The 18,275-nt window shown below is 36.0% G+C and overlaps 1 protein-coding gene across 1 annotated transcript; it reads left to right on the top strand.

Annotated features, from left to right (window-relative positions):
- The first annotated feature begins 4,423 nt into the window (after nt 1–4,423).
- Nucleotides 4,424–13,472, top strand: rbm7 (RNA binding motif protein 7). Its single transcript, XM_059332035.1, has 5 exons — nt 4,424–4,675; nt 5,614–5,776; nt 8,684–8,759; nt 11,676–11,769; nt 12,539–13,472. The coding sequence occupies exons 1-5, from the start codon at nt 4,583–4,585 to the stop codon at nt 12,899–12,901; spliced, it is 789 nt and encodes a 262-aa protein (XP_059188018.1). The 5' UTR covers nt 4,424–4,582; the 3' UTR covers nt 12,902–13,472.
- Nucleotides 13,473–18,275: the final 4,803 nt, after the last annotated feature.

Below are 18,275 nucleotides of genomic sequence, written 5' to 3'. Positions count from 1 at the left end.
CTTAATGAGCAATACGTGAGAGTGCTTGGTATTCACAAGTACCGTAATTCGAGAGCAGAAGAAGAAAAAACTTCCTGTCATTGATACGAAGGTCCGAACTATAAAAAAGTTGTTTTCACACTGCAAAAGGTTCGGACCTTGGTTCGTTTGGTCCGAGACCACCTCTTTTGGTCGGACCAAACTTTGGTCCTTTGGTCCGGACCGTGGTCCGCGGCACCTTTCACACCTGGAATTTAGGTTCGGATCAAACTGAAAAGTCCGAAAGTCCGGACCAAACGAGATAGGTGTGAAAGCGCCCTAATTTTCCTACGTTTCTATGTATAAATTATTTCTGTAAAGTGGAATTTGCGGCCTGGAGCGCAGTTTTCAAATTTATTTTTGGACAGTTTTTTCTCTCCCTCTACACTCTGGTGATGATGTCACACACTGTGACACCAACATTCCGTGCAATACACATCCATTATAATCTCAGAATTTCTCCAAAAATGATCATGGTCATTGAACAGGGATTGATAAAAAACTATATGACCTATCAAAACGTGGATTAATACACCGATACACAAGACTTGTGTCTACTGTTTAAACTTTAAATGGAATCTCTAGGTGAAATTATGCGGGAGAAGTAGACGTTTAAAAATCTCCAATTATTGTTCTTTTTCGCTCATTTTTTTTCGGCCGTCCCATTCATTTCAATGCAAAATTTTTGGCGAAGTAATAGCACACCGATCCCGATCAAACCGCACATTTTGACATATAATTTGTCCTGCAACTCTTCAAGTTGTAGGACTAGTAGTGGGACGAAATTGCGTCCGGAAGAGGAAGAAGAAGAAATCCACAGTATAGTGCAGCACTGGTCCCTACAGCTATTAATGGATGGGACCAGTGCGATTGCCCCGTGGCCCCTAATAACAGATCATTCTCACAACACACACATTCTATAAAGTAGTATATAATGTAGGTAAACTACAAAGAATTTTCATCAGTTACTATAACAGAGCTTTTTTTTCTTTTATGTCCCATTATCATTATTAAGCCGACATAAAACTACATAGTATCTTAATTACTCAAAAAGACTAAAAATGGCAACCATATTTTCAGATTCAGCAACCAAAAGCTGATACACTTTTTTACACTTTTTTGTTAAATGTTAGTGTTGAGACTTGAAAATACAAATAATCTACAAATATTTCCACAGACAACAATCCCACCTCCCTACCAAGCCATGTTCAACCTTTTTAATGTCATGAGAAACTAAAACTGGGCTTCAGACCAGAAGAGAAACATGAAAAGAGAGAATTCCTCTGACAACCCAATCCTCTACTCTACTCCACATCAAAAACAACAACAACCAAACTCTTCTAAGCAACATGTTTTCTTCCACAGAGCACAGCAACCATCTGACATCCTGCAGAGAAGAAGCTCCACTAATAAAACATCAGAATATATCTCTGGAGCGATGCTGCCATCTACTGCTGCTCTCAGACTCTTCAGCACAGCTTGGTTTATTTACAGCAGGGGTCTCAAATTACCTGGGGGCCACTGGAGGCAGTATCAAAATGACCAAAAAAAGAAACAAAATAACCAAAAAAGACACAAAGTTACAAAAAAGACACAAAATGACTGAAAAACACTAAGTTACTTAAAAAAAGACACACATTGATCCAAAAAAGACACAAAATGACAAAACAAAATACACAAACTTACTAAAAAAGACACAAAATTAACAAAAAAAGACACAAAATTAACAAAAAAAGACACAAAATTAACAAAAAAAGTAATTAAAGGGACCTTCCACACACAACACGGTAAAGTGCCATTCATATAAAACTCACATTAAACTTTCATATCAAGGTGGGGGCCACAAAATATCGTCACGAGGGCCGCGATTATCTAGTTCAGTTTAGAGCTGAAAAACAACATGTCTTTACACTGCAAACACCAACTGACAAAAATTAAGAAATACATAACTAGAATTAAGCAAATACAAGCTGGAAACAAGTCAAATTATCTGTATTTTTTTCTTTGTAAGAATTCTTTAAGTAAGTAATAATATCTCGGCACTGGAAAAAACAATGACGTCTTGAAATATTTCAAAATAAACTGAAAAGCATGAAAAATCTCACAATGTCAATCCTAAAAACAAGTCTTTACACAATAAGATAATTAAATAAGCACATAATAATAATACTAATAATTAAATAAGCACATAAAGCTATGGTCAGTAGGTAAATTATACTAAAACAAGATAATTAAGATACTATTGATAGATAGAAGAAGAAAATACTTGGTACGCTTGATGTTTTTTGCAGTGTATTTCTTGGTAAAGCATAAATACAGTGTGTTTTCAGCGTCTGCAGGCAGTAATGAGAGTTTTACAGATTCAGCAGCTTTGCCTGTTTTGTCTTCCAGTTCATTTACGTCCCCACAATGTATATTTGTCCTGAGGAACAACACTCCCACAGTCCTCTGCTGAACTCCTTCCAGTGGTTATAAAAAGGTGAAACATGAGGGAGATGTATGGGCTAATGGCAACGCAGGGACCCAAAATAGATCCAAGGCCTTTAGTCATCAAACAGCATAGTGCAGGTGTGTTTTATAGTTGAGGCTTTTTTACGGCTTCCTTTGCAACCTTGCACTATTTTAAATCATAAGCATTTTATGGGAAAGAGCCAAAACATCCAAATACATCAAGTGTTAACAACTAAACACAGCAGAAAGCTCCCATAGGACCTGATGAGAGCCAGGATCTGCTGTTCAACTCTTTATTACCACGGCAGAAATAGAAATGATGGAAACACCAAGCATGGAATAAATATGTCATACAAACTGCAAAGTGTAAATCAGGGGTCTCTAACTGGCGGCCCGCGGGCCAATTGTGGCCCTCGTGACGATATTTTGTGGCCCCCACCTTGATATGAAAGTTTAATGTGAGTTTTATATGAATGGCACTTTACCGTGTTGTGTGTGGAAGGTCCTTTTAATTACTTTTTTTGGTAATTTTGTGTATTTTCAAAGTAATTTAGTATTTTTTCTGCAATGTTGTGTCTTTTTTTAGTCATTTTGTGTCTTTTTAAAGTAATTTAGTGTTTTTTCAGTCATTTTATGTCATTTTTTAAAGTAATTTTGTGTCTTTTTTTGGTAATTTTGATCCTGCCTCCAGTGGGCCCCTGGTAATTTGAGACCCCTGCTGTAGATGTTTCTATAATGGCTTCAGCATGCAGGTCACTCTGATTGTTTCATTAATAAAACAGCAAGGAAAGCACACTGTAAAAAAAGTATTTGTAGAAATTACAGTAAAACTCAGTCAAATTGCATGAGAAATAGGGCATAAAATAAAAAAATGCATATCAACATTATAGACACATTTAATAACTGTAAATCAAGGGATAGTACAAAACTTTTGAAAAACTTTTGAAAACACACATTTTTACTGTAAAAATATAAAAAATGTTCATATAAAAAATAAAAAGGACAAATACCATATTCTCACAAGGACACAATGACTCTAAAAATAAAGGGATTACTCAGTCTAAATTACAGTTTCTGCTGATATTTTTATTTAAATTTACTGTAGAAAACCAACTCACTGTAAATTTTACGGTAAAGTTCTGGCAACCACAGCTGACAGTATTTTACCGTAAATTTAACAGATTTTTTTACAGTGTAGCAGAAGAGTTGCCTTCTGATGGTCTCTGATGTGCCATCCCTGTTTTTCTTACTTGAGCAGTAAGAGGCCAGACTGTGTGAGGATATTTCCAGGCATGAAGGAGAAAATCATTAGTTTAAATTGATCTAATTAATATGGAGGACAGACGTCTGATTAGCTGGAAGTCAACGGTGCTCGATTGACCTCCAACTCAATGATCCGACCACCAGAGGCTCTGGGTTCCATCGAGTCACTGATCCGATCACAGAGAGACACAGGGTGAAAAAACAGAAAAGAGAAAAGAAAGAGAAAATGTTTCTATGGTAAAAACCAGTAGCTGTGGTTGCCAGAACTTCACCGAAATAGATACAGTGAGTGGGGTTTCTACTGTAAATTTAAATGTAAATATCAGCAAAATGATACACCTCGACCTCTAGATTTTTCTAATTTTGCATTCAGCATTCTTAATGCAATCTTTTGTGTTTACTGTTTTTTGTGTGTTTTTTCTTGTGTTTTTTGTAATTATTTTGTGTGTTTTTGTATTTTTTGTATAATTTTGTATTTTTTGTATAATTTTGTATTTTAGTGTGTTTTTGTATGTTTTTTGTAAAAAAAACAAAAACGTGTTCAATATGTTGATCCAGTTAGTCAAAAGTAAAACAATAATAATCAGGTCATATAGAGCTGATTATGGAGCTTAAAACAAAGATGTTTAAGTGGTTTATATACAGGCAGAATGAAAAGGAGCCGTGTTTTCTGTGTCGTAAAGTTGCCGCTGTTCACTACGACGGAAGCTCCCGTTTTACGACACTTCCCTTTCCGATAACTGAGGCCTTCCGGTCGTATTTAACAGAGCGCTTCTCTTATTTTTAACGCTAGTCGACAGAAACATTTCTATCCGTGTACAGAGCTCCAGTAAGCTGCTGGTAGAGCACCATGGGGATCGAGCAGGAGGCGGACCGGACCCTCTTCATCAGGAACCTGGACCCCAGAGTCACGGAGGAGCTTCTCTTCGAGCTCTTTGTTCAGGTAACGGCTAACATGCTAACAACAGACGGCTTCAGCTAACGGCTAACATGCTAACAACAGACAGTTGGTGGAGCTAACGACTAACATGCTAACAGGTTCACAGTTAAAATAATAAATGAAGCCAGAATGTTCCGTTAGAGGTTCTCATGTTGCAGTAACCATGGTTACCTGTTGTCCGTTATAACGTTAATGTTAATTAAAGCTGTTGACAGTTAAAAGTGACGGTTTAATGCTCTAACGCAGCTGTTTAACTGGTAATAATAATAGTATTATAATTTTTTGGGTTTGTGTGTTTTTGTATCTTTTTGTGAGTGTCTTGTCTTTTTTTTTTGTTTAAAAAGTATTGCATATTAAGGCACACATTAAATAAAAATAAGAATAGGACAAAAATATTTACACAGAAGTATGGATATAGGGTGGCTGGGGATGAGAAAATAAAGTGCACTGTGTAGGTTTTATGGCTGTTTTTTACTTTAAACTAAATAATTATTCTTCTTTCTGTGTGTGTGTGTGATTTTGTAACCTTTAAACAAATCAAATGCAATTCAAAGGGCTTGACAGGTTGGTTTAACAGCAGAAAATGGGCAGTAATAGACAGTTTTAAATGTTTGTGTTGTCCTCTTATTACAGGAGTGAGTGACACTGTCAGGAAGACTAGAAACAATTAATAAAAGTTACAACTGTAAAAAAGAACACTTCCAAAGAATGAGCAGGTCAGGGATCTATATATTAGTGTATGACATGAAAACCCATCTCTGTAGAGGCTGAAAATGTCCTTGAATATAATTCCAGGTTAGGAGTGGGAACCCTGGCTAATGTTTGCTTGTTCACCAGCTGTTGACAATTAAAAGTGATGTGTTTGATTCACTAACGCAGCTAGCATTAGCTTTTGCTTGTTGTTGTTTGGGTATTGAAGCTCGTTTTTTCTCTTTGTTCAGGCAGGACCTCTGATCAAGACTAAGATCCCTAAAGACTCTGATGGGAAGCAGAAGACGTTTGGTTTTGCCGTGTATAAACATGAGGTGTCGGTGCCGTACGCCATGCAGCTGCTGGACGGGACGGCGGTCCACGGGAGGACCATCCACGTCCAGTTCAGATCAGGTGAGATCAGCTGCTACTGGGCTGAGAAAGATCCGTAGTCCCAGTTTGTAACCCTCGTTTATTAGCAAACATTTGTGTAAAATGACACAAAATGATCAAAAAAAGACACAAAATGAACAAAAAAGACATAAAATGACCAATTCAAAGACACAAAATGAACAAAGACGTTAAAATGACCAAGAAAAGCATATAATGACCAAAAAAGACACAAATTGATCAAAAAAAGACACAAAATGACCAAGAAAGACATGAAATGACCAATAAAAAGACACAAAATGAACAAAAAAAGATGTAAAATGACCAAAAAATATGTATAATGACAAAAACACACAAATTGATTAAAAAACACACAAAATGAACAAAAAAGACGTAAAATGACCAATTAAAGACACAAATTGATCAAAAAAAGACACAAAATTACCATAAAAGACGTAAAATGACCAATTAAAAGACGTAAAATGACAAAAAAAAGACACAAATTGATCAAAAAAAGACACAAAATTACCATAAAATACGTAAAATGACCAACAAAAAGAGGGTGGTCTTTTGTATTTTTTTCCACGACTGTATATTCAGCATCCTTGAAGGCCTTTTCAACCAACCTGGTGAGAGAATATTTTGTCCATTGCACGATTAAGAAAGATTTTAGCTGAGGAGCGACTGTTTGTTCTGCAGGTTCTTCACTTTGATTAAGAAATCAAAAAGTACAACTTGAGAAACTAATTAATTTAGACACCAACATTTGAAAAAAAATCTTATCTTGTCAATAATAAATCAACTCAACATATTTCAAATTAGTCACCTAATTGTTTGGACTGCGTCCTGGTATTTAATCTTGATGTGCATTGTGTGGCTTTTCACAATGTGGTTGTGATGAGTCAACTTCTATGGAAGATTAATTAACAATACAAATCTGTAGAATGCCCTCAAGTCTCAACACAACAGCCCTGAAAATCACCTCGGGGTGCCCCAGGAACCTGGTGGGGGTTTCTGGGTTTCATCATCGGTGGGTACATCATCTTACCGACTCTTTGTCTGGAAGAACTGAACCTTTCACAATGCTCACTAGCACAGAACATTCTGCACCATTACTCTCTGAATCTTTGCCAAACAAAACAGAACTTCGTTGTTCAACATCGCCATGCCGGCCTCGGTTTTATTAGATTTCTTAAAGGAACACTCCACCGTTTTTTCATATTAAAACATGTTATTCGGGTAAGTAAGACGAGTTGATACAGACCTCTTGCGTCTCAATGCGTGCACTCAATCGCCCTGGCATGCGGCGCCACTTGGCTAGCACTTAGCTTAGCCCAGTTCATTCAGAGGGGAGAAGATTTTTCAGGAGTGATGATATTACTGCGCCGAGTCGAAGGGCTCCCAAGTGCTATTCCGCCATACATTATATTTCTCCTTTTTATCCGCTTAGAAAAGCGCCACGTTTTATTTTGTGTCGCCATACTTGGTCGTTTAACTACTCGTGTAGCTGTATTTAAATAGGGAAAACGTGGAGGAGTTTGGTCGCTTCTAACTGTCCATCTGTTTGGATCCTACTGAATGAACTGGGCTAAGCTAAGTGCTAGCCAAGTGGCGCCGCACGCCAGGGCGATTGAGTGCACGCATTGAGACGCAAGAGGTCTGTATCAACTCGTCTTACTTACCCGAATAACATGTTTTAATATGAAAAAACGGTGGAGTGTTCCTTTAATGCCGTGTGTTTTTGCCATCTTAAATGATCAAACTTTGCATTATAAATGGTTCACTTGTCATTTATTTCTTACCAGGGTTATTATAGTTAACGAAAATTAAAGAAATAACGATAACTAGACTTGAAGAAAACATTTTCGTTAACTGAAATAAAAATAAAAACGAGAGTTTTTAAAAAAAACGATAACTACCTGAAACTGTATTTTGTGGTTCCAAAACTAACTAAAATTATAGTGAAAATGTCCTTCGTTTTCGTCTTTGTCAACTTTTTTCATCCGTAAACCTTTTTGGTTGATATGAAATCTATTTCATCTATCTGGTTTTATGAATTAATAAACTTATTGGGGCTGAGATGGATCAGACAAAGGAAATAAAGGAAACATTTATTGTGACCTTATTGAATTTGGCACCCAACAAATACCCCATTACAAAACAACTACAACTAACTCTAAAACTAATAGAAAAAAATCTTACAAATGTACAAGAAAAAAGTCACAAATTTACAAGAAAAAAATTGTCAAATTTACAAGAAAAAAAGTCACAAATTCACAAGAAAAAAATGACCAAAAGGCAACATTTATTGTGACTTTATTGAATCTGGTACCCAACAAATACCCCATTACAAAAAAACTAACACTAACACAAATTTTTTTGAAAATCTCAAATTTACAAGAAAAAAAGTGATGAATTAACGATAAAAATGAGACAAATTTACGGGAAAAAATTCTCAAATTTACGAGAAAAAAGTGACAAACAGGCAACATTTATTGTGACCTTATTGAATCTGGACCCAACAAATACTCCATTACAAAACAACTAAAACTAATAAAAACTAAACTAAAACTAATAAAAACTAAACTAAAACTAAGCATTTCCCAAAAAATAAAAACTAATTAAAACTAGCAAACTCACTCTAAAAACTCATTAAAACTAACTGAATTTGAAAACAAAAAAATCACAACGAAATTAAAACTAAAACTGATGAAAATCCAAAACTATTATAACCTTGGTTCAATTCAATAAAGGTAAAGTCTGATCATGTAGTACCACATGTGTATTTATTTAAATATGTTCCAGACAATATGACTCATGATAAAAGTACTTGGTTGTTGTACTGCCAGTGGTATGTGTGGTAGTTATTTTCAAACTAGATATGATTTCTCTTTTACTAAAAGTTATTTTTCCCCTGTTGACTGGTTGCAGGCAGCAGTCACAGCAGCAGTCCAGGGAACTCCCAGAACACGAGTCCTGCTAACACCCCCAACCCTCACGGCCAGAGGTAAGAAGAATATCTCACCCACAGTTTGCCTAATAACCAGAAACAAAATGTGGTGATCATCATCAGCAGCGTTACAGCAGCTGCTGGTTCTGTTCTGTTCCACCAGAGACATGAGTCCTCCAACTCTGCACACACACACAGCTCTCATTATATCGCTGCTCAGCTGCATCTTAAATGTGCCTCTTGCACCGATTTCAACTCAATTTCTGGTCAAATACACTACAGGCCAAAAGTTTGGAAGCAAGATCAAATTCGTACAAAAAAAGATCATCATTGTTATACTTTGCAACAAAATAAATGTGACTATTGTATTAAGAGTCACTTATTAGAACACATTTGACTCTAATTGATACTTTACTTGATACTCTTAATGTATAAATCTGAACTCTTGTTTCTTTTGTCAGAGATATGAACACAGTTGAGATTTATTGGGATTTTTGGATCCAAACTCTCAAAAGACAAAGAGATGAAGTGAATAATATAAACTGTGATTTGTTTTTGACTTTTGAACTGAAGTTGTGACTCTTCCAAATCTCCTCCACCCTAAAACTAAGCCCTTCTTTTCTTTTGGTAACATTTATTCACCAATGGTCTGATAACATCAATGTTTACCTAAAGGTCAATGGAGGAAAATGGTTCAATTCAATAAAGGTAAAGTCTGATCATGTAGTAAACACATCAAGAAATACACAGAATACACACTGGTTTTATAGAAAGACATTGAGAACACAACATTTAAGTTGCTTCTAAACTTTTGGCCTGTAGTTTATATAAAAGACTGTCACAGCTGAAAGTTTTTTCTTTAGGTTTTCTCTATTTTAAATTCTATAGTTCTATAAACTGTGTAAAATGTGTGTAAATCACACGTTTCTGTATAAGCTTAAAAGACACATCTTGGGCAAAGTCGCATACTCAGAAAATCCATGAAATATTTTCCCACGTTTGTGTTCTGTGGTTCTTTTCTAATAATGGTAAATTATTGGTAGCTTCACCTGTCACTAGTTGGTTACTGTTTGAGGAACGGCTCGAGTCTATGTTTGTAATTGGTACCAAATTTGTTAGTGTGCATGTTGAATCTGTTCCCAGAGATGCTTCCTCCTTACTGAATATTACTCAGACATGCAGGATTTTCATGCTCTTGGCAGTTCTCCGTGCACCAAAATGGGAGTTTGGCAAAAGATTTGGCATTAAATGGGATTGGAGCGGTTTGTGTTTTCTCATAGAGAAGACTCTGTGTGCAATCCTTTCCACCTTTCATGCCAGATTTCATGCAGCAGAGCCTGTTTAGAGGCTGTAAAGCTACATTAGGACCAGTTTAATGTACATATGGTTTATTTTCAACTGTTGCATTTCATCCTTATTAACCCTTTGGAGTCGGCTTAGTCGGCTATTTTGGCTGTTTTATTTACTTTTCATTCTGCCTCTATATGAGTCAAATAAGGATTGGCAAGATATCAAATGGTGTAACCACAAAATAATGAGAAATATTAAATACTTTATCCACCTACAGTGGATTTAAGTGGACTTATACATGTAAGAATCATCATAACATGACATCAAATGTTTTTTGTTTTTTAGTATTTCTACATTTACACATTTCGTCAATATTGAGCAGAACATATTCTAAAACAAACAATTTTTTCTAAAGTTTTGACAAATTATGTATAATTTGTTATACACCATAATGTTGCAAAGTAAACGTGGATTGTATTTTTTTTTTCACATTTATTTTCCTGTATATAGTCAGATTTTTATGGGGGAAAAAAGTACCTGGTTACACCAACTGACACTGGATTAATCATGTCATTAACCCAGATATAAAAAGTGTGAAGCGTGCCATGATGGTGTCACTTAAAAAGAAAAAATCTTTGCCTGTGATCTGATAATTGTTTCACTTTGAATTACTGGAGCAACATTTTGAACCCCAAAACAACTCAAAATTATGAAAGTTATTATGTTTTTTACTTTCAAATGACAATCATGCTCCATGAACAATTTTAAAAGTTGCAAACATGAACACAGGTTGCAATTATATCATATAAGATGTAAAATTAGGACAAGATTTAGTTCTTTTTTAAACTACTGAATATATGTGACCATATCCCCAGTTTTACTTATCATCGTCCAACAAAATGTATAAATCTGAACTCTTGTTTCTTTTGTCAGAGATATGAACACAGTTGAGATTTATTGGGATTTTTGACTCCAAACTCTCAAAAGACAAAGAGATGAAGTGAATAATATAAACTGTGATTTGTTTTTGACTTTTGAACTGAAGTTGTGACTCTTCCAAATCTCCTCCACCCTAAAACTAAGCCCTTCTTTTCTTTTGGTAACATTTATTCACCAATGGTCTGATAACATCAATGTTTGCCTAAAGTTCAATGGAGGAAAATGGTTTAATTCAATAAAGGTAAAGTCTGATCATATAGTAAACACATCCAGAGATACACAGAATACACACTGGTTTTTAACAAAGACATTGAGAACAGAACATTTAAGTTGCTTCTAAACATTTGGCCTGTAGTGTATATTCTGTCATTTTATAAAGCAAACGATTAAAAAAATACTCAAAACACTGAAACACTAAAGTATGATCTGTTTAACTTTGTTATATTGCCATTTGTATTAGTGCTTTAACTGTTTACTATTTGAAGCTTTGACCTTTTTTCTCCCTGTGGCTCATTTTCATCCATTTTGCACATTCAGCTCAATGTGTTTGTGACTCAGAAATGTTTTTTTCATAAAGCCTTCCTACAAAAAGTTAAAACTCATGACCTTTTCATTGATGACAAAGAAATCTTGAGGGGAAAAAAATCAAACGTTGAAGTCAAACCTCTATGTGGAATAAGAAGCTGACTTGTTGCCTTGTTATGATGATAAAATATTTGATAGTGGTTTGTTTAACTCTTCCAGGACTCCGATCCAGTTCAGTTCTCCTCCGTATACTCCTCCGCCCCAGATGCAGAGATCCCTCTCCTCTCCTGATAACCTCCAGAAACACGCCATGGTAACGTTTTATCCTTCTATAATGACACAGCACTGCACTCATGACATCATTTATAGATTTTATTTTAATGTGGCGTGTTCAGACCAACAGTTAACGAAAACTAAAATTGAAAAAACATTTTCATTAGCTGAAATAAAAATACATTACTGTGGTTTGCTTTTGTTTAGAGTTGGATTTTGTAGTAAATGTTTTATCTTGTGACAAAGTTTTAGATTTCAATTTAGCTTTATTTCAGAGAAATAATGATTGCAAGGAGTTCATTTTTAGTTGTAACTCAATTTTGACCAAAAAATGTATTTACTGCAGTTAGACTTTGTAGGACAGAATAGTGTATAATCTGACTTGAATATTAGTGGGGTTTTTTTTGGTCATGTTGTGTCTTTTTTGGTCTTTTTTTTCATCATTGTCTTTTTTTTTTGTCATTGTGTCTTTTTTTTTGTCATTGTGTCTTTTTTTTTGTCATTGTGTCTTTTTTTTCATCATTGTGTCTTTTTTTTCATCATTTTGTCTTTTTTTTTGTCATTTTGTCTTTTTTTTGGTCATTTTGTGGGTTTTATTTGATCATTTTGTCTTTTTTGTCATTTTGTCTTTTTTTTGGTCATTTTGTCTTTTTTTGTCATTTTGTGGGTTTTATTTGATCATTTTGTCTTTTTTGTCATTTTGTGTGTTTTTTTGGTCATTTTGTTTAGACATTACAAAATGTCTAACTGAGGAGTTAGCATCTTTTAGCATAATAAACTGCGGTTGTTTTTTCTGTCCGTCTCCGTAGATGAACAACATGATGTGGCAGCTCCACATGCAGCAGATCGACCAGCTGAACGGCGTCTTCTCCAAGCCGCTGCAGAGGCAGCTGTCGCCGGGCGGTAACTCTGGTGGCGGCGGCTCGCGGCAACACGACAGCGCCCCCTACCGTCACCCGTCCCACGGCAACAGCAGCAGTGGCGGCGGCAGAAACCAACGATACGCAGACGGAGCGGGAGCCGGACGCCATCAGCAGCACGGCCAACGGGACAACTACCACCACCAGAACGACCGGAGCGGCGGCCGTCACCACGACAACAGAAGCGGCAACAGACACGACGACAAGGGTAGCAACCGTGGTTACCATGACAACAGGTGGCGACGGTACTGAGACACGTCAAGGACTTGTGTAAAGACTTCAGTTCTTTTTACTAAAAAAAAAAAAGTCATGGATTATGTTGACAAAATGTGTTCTCAGGTTGTTTGTACATGATCTTACTGGTTTGAAGATTTGATAACTTATGCCTTAGTCATTTTTGTTTACTTTTTAAGGCATTTTTAAATTTGTACACTTCTTTCATGTGAGTTTTTCCTCACAGATGTTGCAAATATTTTGAATTCTATCGACGAGAGAGAGAGCAAGAAGAATAAAAAAAAAAAAAATTCAGACGTGGCTGAAATTAGTCAATTTGGAAGAGACAAAAAATGTATTTAAAAAAAGATTTAGGATATTTGCACGTTTTTATGTTATGCAAAAAGTATCTAAATGGTGCTCTCAGAAATTCTTCAGGTAAATTTGCAGCTAAAGATTCCACCAGCACCACTTTTACAGCAATCTGTTGACCTTGTTCTTTCTAAACAACGGACTTTATTTTATTTCATTTTTTAAATTCTGACTCTGTAAGACGAACTGTTTTTAAAATGGAACGTTTTCATTATTATAAAGCTCCTTTTCATTTTGATTGTTGTCTTGTCTTTCATCTGATGCCTGCAGCTCTTTGGCTGTGAACCACGACAGAGACATTTCAGCTCTGTGTACGTGACCAAGTGAACAAAGTGGAGCTGTTGGATGTTGATGCTACATGCTTTAAGGGTTTCAAACGGGGGCGGAGTCATGACTAAATATAAATGATTCATTTTTCTTCTCTGTCAGCAAGCAGATTATGAAAACGTTTGTGACACAAAACAACCAAAAAAAAGACACAATGACCAAAAAAAGACACCAAATGACCAAAAAAGACACAAAATGACAAAAAAAAGACACAAAATGACCAAAAAAAGACAAAATGAAAAAAAAAACCTCACAATTATGACTTTTTCTCATCATTATGACTTTTTATCTCAGAATTATGACTTGTTAATCTCATTATTTCGACTTACTGTGAGGATATTTCTATTATCAAGGCTAAGTTTGATCTTTTTACCTGGCTTCCTTGTGCCTATTTCAGTTTTTTAATGACATGTCACATAGTGAAATTGGTGCTCTGTATTAAATACAGACATTGTTGTGCAGGGGGCCCTTGGTATATTTTTTCTCTACTAAAGTGTGGCCCAGCTGAAACAGTTTGCTGTAATCTGCTCCTATAAATGTCTCCATGTAACTAATATGCTTGTGCAGTGGAGTTATGAAGTAATCTACAGGTGGCGCCACACACACACATGCTTTTATTGAATCAATTAAGATGTTAAATATAACTCAGCTCCTACATCTGACCTTCTGTTTAGGATGCTTCCAAGTCTTTACATGGGTTTAACACCCAACTGGTCACTTTAACTGTCCACACACACACACACACAGTGGCAGACACACTGGTTGAAGGGGGAAAAAATAAAAAGGGCCCATTCTGCAGAACATGGAGCAACAAAACCAGCAGCTAAAGGCACATTTAAGCTAACCCTTTAAGGCACATTATCAAGTTATTTTGCACTAGAGGGCACATCATCATAATGTATTATATGAAGAGGAACCTTAGAGGGCACATAATCATTTTTTGCAGGTGTGAAGAGCAGCCAATAAGACACTTCCTCTTGTTTTCACCATCTAGACCAGGGGTCACAAACTGGCGGCCTGCGGGCCAATTGTGGCCCTTGTGATATTTTGTGGCCCCCACCTTGATATGAAAGTTTAATGTGAGTTTTATATGAATGGCACTTTACCATGTTGTGTGTAGAAGGTCCCTTTAATTACTGTTTTTGCTCATTTTGTGTCTTTTTGGGTCATTTTGTGAATTTTTTCGTCATTTTGTGTCTTTTTAAGTAATTTTGTGTCTTTTTTTTTGGGGTCATTTTGTGTCTTCTTTTAGTAATTTTTTGTGGGGTTTTTTTTCGTCATTTTGTCTCCCCTCCTGCCCCCCTCTGAGTCCGCCACTGCACACACACACACACACACACACACACACCTGTACCTGGTTCTCTTTTAGCAGAAGGTCTTAACGCCACTGTTAAGCGGAGAGGTTTTAGTGAATTGACAGAATGGTCTCGTCCCAGAATTAGCAGCACTTTGATCCTCCTTTGAGTCTCAAGTTGCACTCAGCGAGTCTCTGCTGGAGCTGCTGCAACAAAGAGCTGATTAAATCATTTCATGTCCGTGTTCAGGTCATAATCTACCCTTCCGAAAGTGCTTATGGATCCCCCCCCTCCTTATAATAAACCTCCCCGTGTCCAAAAGTGGAGGTGTATTTGGTGTATTTGCACCCTGCGCTCTAAGCTCCGGGTCTCTTTAATCTGCTTCGTGTCAGATTGCATCCTGATGCTCCCAGATCTCTCTAATAGAGAGTATCCTCTGCTGGGTGGGGGTCCTCGGAGGGTCCATAACTCCTGTAATTGGTTGATCTGGCTGGCGTCTCCAGCCTGGAGAGGCGGATTAGAGAGGCCGCTCGGTAGCGCGCTGCTGTGTGGACTTATATAGAAGCGTGTCTGCTCAAATGATCCACCACCAAACACTCACAGAGACCAGAGACCCTCCCTCCCTCTTCTGCTGCAGACCCGCACCGACAACCACTAGTGACCCTGCAGCCGTGAGTCCGGGTCTTAGTGGACCCTCCTCAGGTTGTTGGGTTCATCTGGTGCAACAGGAGCCGAGAGAATAAAGGCCCAAATCAGCTGCTCCTGGTCTCTTTACGCGTTCTTAATTCACTTAAAATTGGTGAAAATGTGGAATTATCTAATAAGTAAGTAAGTAAGTAAGTAAGTAAGTAAATGTTATTTATAAAGCGCTTTTCACAGGAAAAAAAAACCACAAAGTGCTTTAAAGGATATAAAACAACATATAGGCAAACACAGAAAATGTGGAAGCAAGAAATAGTTTCCTTCAGTTGATCCGACCTGAAAATTAAACTTTATTCTAAATGATGAGGACTGGAACGAAGCTGCACCATGTTATCTAAACCTTTTATCATTTATGACTTTACAGAGTCCCACATTAGGAAGCTGCTGCACATCTATCTATCTATCTATCTATCTATCTATCTATCTATCTATCTATCTATCTATCTATCTATCTATCTATCTATGTTCATTCTTTCAAGATGTGATATAAGTTATTGTTTGTATGAAAGGCAACTTGTTATTCTTCAAATGTATTTTGTTCATTGCATAATTTATTTTTTTGAATCTGCATTTTCTCTTTTGATTTGATCAGGACCCTAATATCCCCCTGAGGGTTTCTAAAAATGTTTTGGATTTAATGTGTTGTCTTCACATCGTAATATTCTACAGAAGTCTGACAAGCATCAAAGTTATAAAAGTTCCTAAAATTTTGGTTAAAAGTCTTTTAGCACCGATGTTTTATTTTCTGCAGCAGTGAAACTTTTAGTCCTCAGCAGATGTTTCTGTGATCATCAACCCGCTGAACAACCAGCCGAGCTGCACATTTCGTCCATAATCCTCCAACACTTTGAACACACAGAAACCAAACCACTTCAGTTTATTCCACTTCTGATCCTCCTTTATCTTTAGTTCACCTGCTCCGATTATTACACTTATATTTCAGTTAAATTACAACGTGTAGATTAGTTTTAAAATAATGTATTCATATGTTTAAATACCTGTTTTACTGCAAGCAAATAAAATTCATTTCAAAAGACTTCTAACTTTTTTCTCATAGAAAGATTAAGACTTGTAAGAAGTAAAACTGATTTTTCACAATAAAAGCATGATAAAAAGGCGGATTTATAGAACAATAAAACGATTTTTTTTTTATCAATGATTGAGCCATGTTTGGTATTTCCTCACATTAATGTCGCTGACACAGATAGTAGCTACAATTTATTAAAACCTGTTTAATCCGCAATATTCATAAAACAAAATAAAAAGATTTGATCGATCAGACGAACTTTTTTTTTGTTGCCAAACTAGAACTTAGAAAATGAACTCCGGGTGTTTCTGTGTTTATTTCCTAATGTTTTATTTTAAATAATCGATATTCGTGTCTTTTATTCGTCTTTACGCCATGCACTTGTTGATTCATAATCAATTATAAGTGCGTCACTTTTTCTGGCATCAATAAAGAAAAATAACTTTAACTTTAACCTTTAATCTGCTGCTGACTTTCTGCCTCTAATGGTGGTGTTTTTCTTGTAGAACTAAAGCACAAGTTCCTGTTTTAACACGCTGTTTCTGTGGTTAATAACAATATTAATACCCATAATAAGAATAGTAATTATATTTAATACTAACAACAATAATTACATAATATAAGTAATGATAAAAACAATCATTCACTGTCTATAATTCTTAGAATAAACCGACACACTGACTTAAACCACAGAAACCAGAAACTACTTTATATTATAAGTGTTTAAGAATTGAAAAATAGATAATAAGAACAATAATAATAAAAGGATTCCCCTGTTCCCCTTACTGATAATGAATCTGGATATGGCACTTGTAATATGAATGATTAGATTGTGTGTTAAAGAGCAGTTAGAGTCCATTAATAAGTTAATAATAAAATAAGTTAGACACGGGTTAAATTAATGAAAAGATTAAGATAAAAACAATCAAAATAAAACGTGTGAAAGAAAGAAGTTGCAGCGCAGCAGGAGATGTTTTTAACTCCAGAGTCTCTTCTGATCTCTTCAGAATAAAACCACGTTTAACATTTGTATCTATTAGATTTTATTCTGGAAAATATGACCTTGTTAATAAAAAACAACAACAACAACACAACTTTTAGAGTCAAATAAAGCAGCGGTCATGTATCAGAATCAGAATTACCTTTATTGTCATTGTTCAGAGTAACAAGAACCATTACAACGAAATTAGCACCATCCCGTCCAAACGTACACAACACACACAGACAATATGACAGAGAGAGAAATACAGCACACGGGAGGAGAGGAAAAATAAATCATATTGAGAGAGGAGATGTTTTTTTGTTGTTTTTAACTCCAGAGGTTCTGATCTGATCTGAAACTTCAGAATAAAACCACTTCAAACATTTGTATCTATTAGATTTTATTCTGGAAAATATGACCTAGTTAAAAAAACAAAAACAACAACACAACTTTTAGAGTCAAATAAACCTAAAATATACGATATGAATCATATTGAGAGTAAAGTTTGTGTTGGTGGGGTGTGTATGGAGTGTTTGGGAGGTGTGTGTGTGTGTGAGTACAGTACATGAGTAAGAGAGAGAGAGAGAGAGAGAGAGAGAGAGAGAGAGAGAGAGAGAGAGAGAGAGAGAGAGAGAGAGAGAGAGAGAGAGAGATGGATAGATGGTTTATATAGCAGTGGGTGTGCGCACTCAGCGCACTCTCCTCTTC

Source organism: Centropristis striata, chromosome 4, assembly GCF_030273125.1.
Source record: "Centropristis striata isolate RG_2023a ecotype Rhode Island chromosome 4, C.striata_1.0, whole genome shotgun sequence".
Classification (NCBI taxonomy): domain Eukaryota; kingdom Metazoa; phylum Chordata; class Actinopteri; order Perciformes; family Serranidae; genus Centropristis; species Centropristis striata.
This window is presented reverse-complemented; position numbering and strand designations above follow the sequence as displayed.